We start from the raw sequence: 12,544 nt of genomic DNA, 5'->3' as shown, positions 1-12,544 counted from the left end.
ATGCAAGGGAGACACAATGCAAGGGAGACACAATGTAATGGAGACACAATGCAATGGAGACAAAATGCAATGGAGACACAATGCAACAGAGACACAACACAACGGAGACACAATGCAATGGAGACACAATGCAACAGAGACACAACGCAACGGAGACACAATGCAATGGAGACACAATGCAATGGAGACACAATGCAAGGGAGACACAATGCAATGGAGACAAAATGCAATGGAGACACAATGCAACGGAGACACAACGCAACGGAGACACAATGCAAGGGAGACACAACGCAACGGAGACACAATGCAGTGGAGACACCATGCAATGGAGACACAACGCAACAGAGACACAACGCAACGGAGACACAATGCAATGGAGACACAATGCAACAGAGACACAACGGAGACACAATGCAATGGAGACACAATGCAATGGAGACACAATGCAAGGGAGACACAATGCAAGGGAGACACAATGCAATGGAGACAAAATGCAATGGAGACACAATACAACGGAGACACAACGCAACGGAGACACAATGCAATGGAGACACAATGCAACAGAGACACAACGCAACTGAGACACAATGCAATGGAGACACAATGCAATGTAGATGCAACACAACAGACATTCAACACAATTGAGACTCAATGCAAATGACACACCACACAATGGAGACACAACGCAATGGAAACACCATGCAATGGAGACACGACGCAACAGAGACACAACGCAACCGAGACACAATGCAATGGAGACACAATGCAATGGAGAAACCATGCAGTGGAGACACAATGCTATGGAGAGACAATGCAACGGAGACACAATGCAATGGAGACGCAATTTAATGAAGATGCAATACAACAGACACTTAACAATATGGAGACGCAACGCAACTGACAATGCAATGCAATGTAACAGAGACACAATGCAATGGAGAAACCATGCAATGGAGACACAACGCAATGGAGACACAATGCAACAGAGACACACTGCAATGAAGATGTAACACATAGATGACACAGCGCAACGAAGACACCATGCCATGGAGACACAATGCAAGGGAGACACAATGCAACAGAGACACACTGCAATGAAGATGCAACACAACAGACACTCAACAGAATGGATACGCAATGCAACTGACACACCACGCAATAGATACACAATGCAATGGAGACACAATGCAATGGAGACGCAGTACAACGGGAGACACAATGCAACGGAGACGCAACGCAACTGACACACCACGCAATGGATACACAACGCAATGGAAACACAATGCAATGGAGACGCAATTTAATGAAGATCCAACACAACAGACACTCAACACAATGGAGACGCAACGCAACTGAGACACAATGCAATGGATACACAACTCAATGGAGACACAATGCAACGAAAACACAATGCAACGAAGACACAACACAACGAAGACACCATGCAATAGAGACCCAATGCAAAGGAGACATAATGCAACGAAGACACAACCCAATGAAGACACAACGCAACAAAGACACCATGCAATTGAGACACAACGCAATGGAGATGCAAAACAACAGACACTGAACACAATGTAGACACAATGTAATAGAGACACAACGCAACTGAGACACCACGCAATGGAGACACAATACAATGGAGACGCAATGCAACGGAGACACAATGCAACGGAGACGCAATGCAACGAAGAAACCATGCAATGGAGACCCAATGCAACCGAGACACAACACAATGGAGACGCTACGCAACTGAGACACCACGCAATGGAGACGAAATTCAACGGAGGCATAACGCAATGGAGACACAATGCAACAGAGACACAATGTAATAAAGACACAATGAAACGGAGACACAAGGCTATGGAGACACAATGCAACGGAGACACAACGCAAGGGACAAGCAATGTAACGGAGGCACAACGCAATGGAGATGCCACGCAACTGAGACACATCACAATGGAGACGCAATTCAACAGAGACACAACGCAACGGAGACGCAACGCAACGGAGACACCACGCAATGGAGACGAAATGCAACGGAGGCATAACACAACGAAGACACCATGCAATAGAGACACAATGCAATGGAGACACAATGCAACGAAGACAACGCAACAAAGACACACTGCAACAAAGACACCATGCAATGGAGACACAATGCAACAGAGACACACAGCATTAAAGATGCAACACAACAGACACTCAACAGAATGGATAGCCAATGCAACTGACACACCACGCAATAGATACACAATGCAATGGAGACACAATGCAATGGAGACACAATTTAATGAAGATGCAACACAACAGACACTCAACACAATGGAGACGCAACGCAACTGAGAAACCACGCAATGGATACACCACGCAATGGAGACACCATGCAATGGAGACACCATGCAATGGAGACACAACGCAATGGAGACACAATGCAATGGAGACACAATGCAATGGAGACACAATGCAATGGAGAAACCATGCAATGGAGACACAATGCAAGGGAGAAGCAATGTAACGGAGGCAACACCGCAATGGAGATGCAACACAACTCTGCTCCCCGGCTTTGGAACTCACTCCTCCCTGACCTCCGCAACACTGACAAACTCCCACATTTCAAATCAAAGCTAAAAACTCATCTTTTCCAAATGGCCTGTTCATTTTAACATTAACCTTTTCACTTTTTTTATATATTTTTATTTAATTTTGTATTTATTTAAATTGTTGTTGTTGTTTTAAGTGTTTATTGTATTTTATACTGTATACATGTTGTGCGGCGACTTTGAGTGCCCAGAAAGGCGCCTTATAAATAAAATGTATTATTATTATTATTATTATTACAACAGACACTCAACACAATTGAGACTCAATGCAACTGACACACCACACAATGGAGACACAACGCAATGGAGACACCATGCAATGGAGACACAATGCAACGAAGACACAATGCAATGAAGACGCAACACAACAGACACTCAACACAATGGATACGCAATGCAACTGATACACAACACAATGGAGAAACAATGCAATGGAGACGCAATACAACGGGAGACACAATGCAACGGAGACTCAACACAACTGAGACACCACGCAATGGAGACACAACGCAATGGAGACAAAACGCAACGCAAACACAATGTAACGAAGACACAACACAACGAAGACACCATGCAATAGAGACACAACGCAACGAAGACACAATGCAACGAAGACACCATGCAATGGAGACAAAATGCAACAGAGACACACAGCAATAAAGATGCAACACAACAGACACTCAAAACAATGGAGACGCAACGCAACTGACACACCACGCAATGGATGCACAACGCAATGGAGACACAATGCAATGGAGACACAATGCAATGGAGACACAATGCAAGGGAGACACAATGCAATGGAGACGCAATTTAATGAAAATACAACACAACAGACACTCAACACAATGGAGACGCAACGCAACTGACACACCACGCAATGGATACACAACACAACAGAGACACAACGCAACGGAGACACAATGCAACGGAGACACAATTCAATGGAGAAACCATGCAATGGAAAAACAATGCAATGGATATACAATGCAATGTAGATGCAACACAACATACATTCAACACAATTGAGACTCAATGCAACTGACACACCACACAATGGAGACACAACGCAATGGAAACTCAATGTAAGGGAGACACAATGCAATGGAGACACAATGCAATGGAGACACAATGCAATGTAGATGCAGCACAACAGACACACAACACAATTGAGACACAATGCAACTGACACACCACGCAATGGAGACACAACGCAATGGAGACATCATGCAATGGAGACACAATGCAATGGAGACACCATGCAATGGAGACACAACGCAACAGAGACACACAGCAATAAAGATGCAACACAACAGACACTCAACACAATGGAGACGCAACGCAACTGACACACCACGCAATGGATACACAACGCAATGGAGACACAATGCAATGGAGACACAATGCAATGAAGACACAATGCAATGGAGACACAATGCAAGGGAGACACAATGCAATGGAGACGCAATTTAATGAAGATGCAACACAACGGACACTCAACACAATGGAGACGCAACGCAACTGACACACCACGCAATGGATACACAACACAACAGAAACACAACGCAACGGAGACACAATTCAATGGAGAAACCATGCAATGGAGAAACCATGCAATGGAGACAATGCAATGGAGACACAATGCAATGGAGATACAATGCAATGGAGACACAATGCAATGTAGATGCAACACAACAGACATTCAACACAATTGAGACTCAATGCAACTGAAACACCACACAATGGAGACACAACGCAATGGAGACACAATGTAAGGGAGACACAATGCAATGGAGACACAATGCAATGGAGACACAATGCAATGTAGATGCAGCACAACAGACACACAACACAATTGAGACACAATGCAACTGACACACCACGCAATGGAGACACAACGCAATGGAGACACCATGCAATGGAGACATCATGCAATGGAGACACAATGCAATGGAGACACCATGCAATGGAGACACAACGCAACAGAGATACAACGCAACGGAGACACAATGCAATGGAGAAACCATGCAATAGAGACACAATGCCACAGAGACACATAGCAATAAAGATGCAACACAACAGACACTCAACAGAATGGATACGCAATGCAACTGACACACCACGCAATAGATACACAATGCAATGGAAACACAATGCAATGGAGACGCAATTTAATGAAGATGCAACACAACAGACACTCAACACAATGGAGACGCAACGCAACTGACACACCACGCAATGGATACACGACGCAATGGAGACACAATGCAATGGAGACACAATGCAATGGAGACACAATGCAAGGGAGACACAATGCAATGTAGACGCAATTTAATGAAGATGCAACACAACAGACACTCAACACAATGGAGACGCAACGCAACTGACACATCACGCAATGGATACACAACGCAATGGAGACACAATGCAATGGAGACACAATGCAAGGGAGACACAATGCAATGGAGACGCAATTTAATGAAGATGCAACACAACAGACACTCAACACAAGGGAGACGCAACGCAACTGACACACCACGCAATGTATACACAATGCAATGGAGACACAATGCAATGGAGACACAATTCAATGGAGAAACCATGCAATGGAGACACAATGCAATGGAGACACAATGCAATGGAGATACAATGCAATGGAGACACAATGCAATGTAGATGCAGCACAACAGACATTCAACACAATTGAGACTCAATGCAACTGACACACCACACAATGGAGACACAACGCAATGGAGACACAATGTAAGGGAGACACAATGCAATGGAGACACAATGCAATGTAGATGCAGCACAGCAGACACACAACACAATTGAGACACAATGCAACTGTCACACCACGCAATGGAGACACAACGCAATGGAGACACCATGCAATGGAGACACAATGCAATGGAGATACAATGCAATGGAGACACAATGCAATGTAGATGCAGCACAGCAGACACACAACACAATTGAGACACAATGCAACTGTCACACCACGCAATGGAGACACAACGCAATGGAGACACAATGCAATGGAGACACAATGCAATGGAGACACCCTGCAATGGAGACACACTTAACAGAGACACAACGCAACGGAGACACAATGCAATGGAGACACAATGCAATGGAGACACAATGCAAGGGAGACACAATGCAATGGAGACGCAATTTAATGAAGATGCAACACAACAGACACTCTACACAATGGAGACGCAACGCAACTGACACACCACGCAATGGATACACAACGCAACAGAGACACAACGCAACGGAGACACAATGCAATGGAGACACAATTCAATGGAGAAACCATGCAATGGAGACACAATGCAATGGAGACACAATGCAATGGATATACAATGCAATGGAGACACAATGCAATGTAGATGCATCACAACAGACACACAACACAATTGAGACACAATGCAACTGACACACCACACAATGGAGACATCATGCAATGGAGACACAATGCAATGGAGACACCATGCAATGGAGACACAACGCAACAGAGACACAACGCAACGGAGACACAATGCAATGGAGACACAATGCAATGGAGAAACCATGCAACGGAGACACAATGCAAGGGAGACGCAATTTAATGAAGATGCAACACAACAGACACTAAACAATATGGATACGCAACGCAACTGACAATGCAATGCAATGCAACAGAGACACAATGCAATGGAGAAACCATGCAATGGAGACACAACGAAATGGAGACACAATGCAACAGAGACACACTGCAATGAAGATGCAACACAATGATGACACAGCGCAACGAAGACACCATGCCATGGAGACACAACCTAATGGAGACACAATGCAACAGAGACACACTGCAATGAAGATGCAACACAACAGACACTCAACAGAATGGATACGCAATGCAACTGACACACCACGCAATAGATACACAATGCAATGGAGACACAATGCAATGGAGACGCAGTACAACGGGAGACACAATGCAACGGAGACGCAACGCAACTGACACACCACGCAATGGATACACAACGCAATGGAAACACAATGCAATGGAGACGCAATTTAATGAAGATGCAACACAACAGACACTCAACACAATGGAGACGCAACGCAACTGAGACACCACGCAATGGATACACAACGCAATGGAGACACAATGCAACGAAAACACAACACAACGAAGACACCATGCAATAGAGTCCCAATGCAATAGAGACATAATGCAACGAAGACACAACCCAATGAAGACACAACGCAACGAAGACACCAAGCAATGGAGACACAACGCAATGGAGACAGTGCAACAGAGACACGATGCAATGAAGATGCAAAACAACAGACACTGAACACAATGGAGACACAATGCAACGGAGACACATTGCAACGGAGACGCAATGCAACGAAGAAACCATGCAATGGAGACCCAATGCAACCGAGACACAACACAATGGAGACGCTACGCAACTGAGACACCACGCAATGGAGACGAAATGCAACGGAGGCATAACGCAATGGAGACACAATGCAACAGAGACACAATGAAACGGAGACACAAGGCTATGGAGACACAATGCAACGGAGACACAACGCAAGGGACAAGCAATGTAACGGAGGCACAACGCAATGGAGATGCCACGCAACTGAGACACATCACAATGGAGACGCAATTCAACAGAGACACAACGCAACGGAGACGCAACGCAACGGAGACACCACGCAATGGAGACGAAATGCAACGGAGGAATAACGCAATGGAGACACAATGCAACAGAGACACAATGTAATAATGACACAATGAAACGGAGACACAAGGCAATGGAGACACAATGCAACGGAGACACAACGCAAGGGACAAGCAATGTAACGGAGGCACAACGCAATGGAAATCCAACGCAACTGAGACACATCACAATGGAGATGCAATTCAACAGAGACACAACGCAACGGAGACGCAACGCAGCGGAGACACAACGCAACAGAGACACAATGCAACGGAGACAACGCAAAGCTGCAGATGGAGCAGTGGAAACTGGCTGTTCTTTGAAGGAGGGTCACCACAGATTCCAGCATCAATCAAGACGCTGCAGACGTGTTTTTGGGGAGACAGCAGTTGTTTCTATGATATATGTTCTTGGCCACAGTGGATGCAGTTTATTTTCATGACTACAATACAAAAGCAGAAGGTTTATGAGTTCCCAATGTTTTCTGGAAAGCACTCGATGCTATGCAGTTCTGCTGTGGGCAGAATCGTATGCACCATGAATTATTATTCCAGTCTTTCTGGCTGATCAAAGCCACACATCTGTGTTCCAGTCAGACATTTAAAGATGTACATTTGGCTTTCAGACACATTTTTCAAGTTAGCCCATTTTTAGAGACCTGACCACCATTTGGGCGGGGCATCACCTCTGAGGGCTCAAATGAAAAGTTTGGATAAACAGAAGAAAAGAGCGGTTCAGATTGGTCTGTGATGACAGGAACGGACCACGTTGATGTAGCCGACCGTCTGCTTGAAGTTTGGGTTGGTTCTGTAGTTCTGGATTTCTTCGGACTTCAGTGGTTCTCCTGCACACTCCACCTTCACCATGGGGTGCTCCACCTCAAACAGCTGCACCCGCTTCAGCTCGCGCAGCCCCCAGAACAGCACCTGGAAGCAAAGCGTGTTCCTGGATTCATCCCAAGCATGGAAGAAGCTTTCAGCGTTCTGCAACCGCTACCTCGATCCTGAAGGTCTTCAGGACAGGGCGGACTCCCTCTGGAATGTGGAAGAACCTCTCTTGTTCCTGAAAGTGCAATACTTGAGGGTCCACGCTCTGGGGGAGACGGGGCTACCAGGAAACCAGAGGACAGTTAATGAACGGTATTTGGAAGGTAAGGTAAAACACACATGAGATCCAATAAAGTCCAATCACAGGTACACGTCTTAGTCACGTGACCCCGTACAGAGGGGGGTTGATCTGTACTGTGCGGCTGTTTTTAGACTGTGTGGTCTGTGGAGGGTCATAGGGAGGAGCGGCTGCCTCTGCAGGGGACTGCAGGTGAGTCCGTGGTTCCCCTTGAGACTCGTTCAACTACCTCATGAAAATGGAGCGTACCATTGCTGTGCGTGTGGTAAGTGTACGGTGAAGTATTTGTCAGGATAAAGGAAGTTCCACACACTCATGACGTCACGTTGATGCTGTCGTACGGCCTCCTAACGGTACACTCTAGTCGTTAGTGAGGAGCGAGTTCTGGCTCCGTACTAACCGGATCACGTGGACATCACTAACGGACTCCTTTTTCAGTCTGCAGGATTTGTAAAATAAAACATCTCTGTGACCTGTCGCCGCAGCATGAGCCTGGAAAACATGGTGAATAGCGTATACTTATCTAGCGCTTTTCTACCTACAAGACCCAAAGCGCTTTACAGTCACCCAGTCACCCAGTCACACACTGGTGGCGGCTCAGCTGCCAAACACAGGCGCCCACCTGCCACCAGAGGCAAGGTGGGGTTTAATGTCTTGCCCAAGGACGCATCGACTCATGGGTGTGCAAGGCGGGAATTGAACCTGCAATCTTACGATCATGGGTCGACCGCCCTACCGCTGCACCACGGCCCCCCCAACATGAACATTTTCTCTTACTGAGCGGTCTTCCACCTTCATACTCCCTGTGGGTCACTTGTCTGACCCGTACAGGTGTGACCGTTTTACACCTGGAGACGGCTAGATCCACCTGTAAAACTGGGACGAAGACTTAAGGTGTTTCAAGATGAAACAATGGAATAAAATCTAACTTTACTGACTTTGTTCATCTTCTGTTCAGCCTGACATTCCTTTGCACAGCCGAACCTCAGACTCATGAGACCTAAAGCCACAAAGGTAACACACAGGTGTAGCCGAAACTATCCGTTTGTTCTGACGGACCTGCAAGGTTAGAATTTACTCTGACGGTGAAGACAATGACACCCTCAGAGAATAGACTATAAACCCGTCCACAGCTTTCCGTTCATCATCTACAGACCAGCTCAAACGCTGATGTCAGCAGACGTCACCTCTCCAAAGCCGGAGTAGTCAAACTCGATGAGCTCGAAGGCGCCCAGCAGCTCTCCGGCGGAGATTCTCCCTTTGGTGATGTCATAGAAACTCAGGCGAGGCTTTTCGTAGACCTGATCCACGGTTTTGAACTCCGGCTTTGCAAATACTTGGCCCAAAGGCTTTGGACTGCCCTGAACACAACACAGAACACACAACAATAAACACACAGCCATGAACACACAACAATAAACACACAGCCCAGAACACACAACAATAAACACACAACCATGAACACACAACAATAAACACACAAACATGAACACACAACCATGAACACACAACAATAAACACACAGCCATGAACACACAACAATAAACACACAGCCCAGAACACACAACAATAAACACACAACCATGAACACACAACAATAAACACACAAACATGAACACACAACCATGAACACACAACAATAAACACACAGCCATGAACACACAACAATAAAGACACAGCCATGAACACACAACCATGAACAGACAACAATAAACACACAGCCATGAACACACAACAATAAAGACACAGCCATGACCACACAACCATGAACACACAACAATAAACACACAGCCATGAACACACAACCATGAACACACAACAATAAACACACAGCCATGAACACACAACCATGAACACACAACAATAAACACACAGCCATGAACACACAACAATAAAGACACAGCCATGACCACACAACCATGAACACACAACAATAAACACACAGCCATGAACACACAACCATGAACACACAACAATAAACACACAGCCATGAACACACAACCATGAACACACAACAATAAACACACAGCCATGAACACACACACGTGTGAACAGGTGTCACATGCAGGTAAATGACTTCATGTCCAGGTGGGCGGGTCTTCTTTGCTTCAGTCAATATCTGGAGTTGTGTCTGAATTCCAACTCTAACCTCTACATAGTGCGTTCATCATTCTATAGTGTCTGAATCTACAATCCAAAATCCAGAAATTTCCCAGAAGTCTCTGTTGGCAAATATAGACCACAATGCATTGCATCGCAACAATTTTTGCCAAAAAAATGTTTTTACATTTATTTTTTTGATAAACCATCAACGTTTTCATCCTCAGAAGATGGTGGACTCATAAATAACCGTCTCAAAACGCTCATTAATTAGATTTGAACTTTGTGAAATCGATGACATCATATCAGCCGTTTTTTAAAAAAGTGAGCGTGATTTCTGAATAACTTTTAAAATCCAAGGCTTTACATAGTTTTTTAGTAGTTAGGGGTTAAGGCGGGAATTCAGACGCAGCTTTTGGAGACGTTCACTGTGAATGCTCTTTTAGTCAGGGGTGAAGCATCCTAACCCTTGTTCTATCCTAGGCACTTTAACGTTGGGAGGTGGGTCATCTAGACCCACTAGACAGTGCTCTGAACCTTTTTTCTTCAATGATTTGTGATCTTCACTGGTGTCCATGGATTACATGAAATCTTTCCACCTTTATCCACCTTTGTCATGGTAGGGAGAACACGCCAATGGAAGGGGGGGGGGGTCATCTGGACCCCATAGGGCTAACGGTGCTGGTTCATTCCACCTGTCAGCCTTTTTGATCCGCTCCAGCTTCTGAAGGGATCATGACGTCATCATGAAGGTCTGCAGACGTCTCTACACAAAACTACTGGCTGGTTTTTCAGGAAAACCTGAAGCTCTCTGGTGGAAACAGCATCACCTCAGCGGAGGTCCTGCTGCAGTCAGGAAGACGTTTTCAGCCTGAAAACAAACTCCTCCCACTTTTGACGTCCGGTTTACCATGGTGTCATGATCGTAGATGTTGATGATGATGAGCGGGGGGTCGCGCTGGAGCTGCTCCATGGTTCCTTCCAGCAGGACTCTGTCAAACAGCAAACACTCGCTCCAGGAGGGGGTGAGGGTGTCCATCATGGTCTGAAGACAGAACAAGTCCTTCGCTGACCTCAGGAAACGCCTCAGACCATAAAACCATAAAACCACGACCAACCCTGCTTTTCTGGCACTGTGTGGAAAAAATCACTTTAGTGAACGGATCAGACAAGCCGTTGTTGTCTGCCGCCCTCAGGCCACGCCCCTGGTACAGGTGACATCGCAGTTGGAAGTACCGGCTGTCTGTAAGCAGAGAGGAAAGGCTCGACTCGTCTGCAGCAGCAGGAGTGACTCTGCTGACCGTCATGAAGCCCCCCCTCGGGGGGGTTGGCTGACTCACCCTGGCAGGTGAGACTCACAGGAACCCTTATCCTGTTTTCAGGGGCGGGTCTTCGCTGAAGGTCCTCCTCCTCCTCGTACACAGGTGTGAACTCCTGCGGTAAACTGGTGACGGCCTTTTCGCAGTACCTGACGGGACCGAGCCACAGGTACACCTCCAGCTTGGCAAAGATCTCACTGGGGAGGCATCCTGGAGACTGAAGGACGGACAGGATGGACCAATCAGGGCCCTGGATCTGACCTTAGCAGAAACCATCTCAGCATTGAAACATCATCATCAGGTTTAAATGTAATGAAGGCAGTGGCGCTCCTCAAGGATGAAATCGTCTCCTTTCCTAAAACGGTCAGACTCTAAAATCCTGAGTAAATCGTTGTTCCTGCCAAGGATTGACAGATGGACACATGGAAGGACAAAAATGAGCCTGTAGGATCCTCCATGTTTGCCACAGACAGACTCCACGTTGTTCAGGACTTACCTTCATGTACAGGGTGGTGATGCATCCACAGTCCCGCCCCTTCTGCTCCTCCACCACTGAGAAGAGGACGGAGTGAGCGGGAATCCGGACGTACGCCAGTCGCTTGCTTCCCGTAAGCAGCCAGAGAAAAGCATCGGGGATGGTGCTCTGAGGCTGGGAGAGCGGACGGTCAGCAGA

General features: G+C 46.3%; 1 protein-coding gene across 1 annotated transcript in view; it reads right to left on the bottom strand.

The window, feature by feature from the left end:
- The window catches only part of fer1l4 (fer-1 like family member 4), a 65,314-nt gene that overhangs the window by 22,812 nt on the left and 29,958 nt on the right, over positions 1-12,544 (bottom strand). The window contains exons 25-31 of the mRNA XM_078947856.1: positions 12,368-12,520; positions 11,893-12,088; positions 11,671-11,795; positions 11,463-11,597; positions 9,640-9,813; positions 8,324-8,434; positions 8,092-8,253 (exon numbers count right to left, since the gene is read on the bottom strand). Of these exons, the coding sequence (XP_078803982.1) occupies positions 8,092-8,253; positions 8,324-8,434; positions 9,640-9,813; positions 11,463-11,597; positions 11,671-11,795; positions 11,893-12,088; positions 12,368-12,520 (1,056 nt within the window). The remainder of the gene's footprint in view (positions 1-8,091; positions 8,254-8,323; positions 8,435-9,639; positions 9,814-11,462; positions 11,598-11,670; positions 11,796-11,892; positions 12,089-12,367; positions 12,521-12,544) is intronic.

Source organism: Oryzias latipes, chromosome 5 (genome assembly GCF_053564925.1).
Source record: "Oryzias latipes strain Hd-rR chromosome 5, Olatipes_Hd-rR_3.1".
NCBI classification, from domain to species: Eukaryota; Metazoa; Chordata; class Actinopteri; order Beloniformes; family Adrianichthyidae; genus Oryzias; species Oryzias latipes.
The sequence above is the reverse complement of the archived record's forward strand: the minus strand, read 5'-3'. Positions and strand labels throughout refer to the sequence as shown.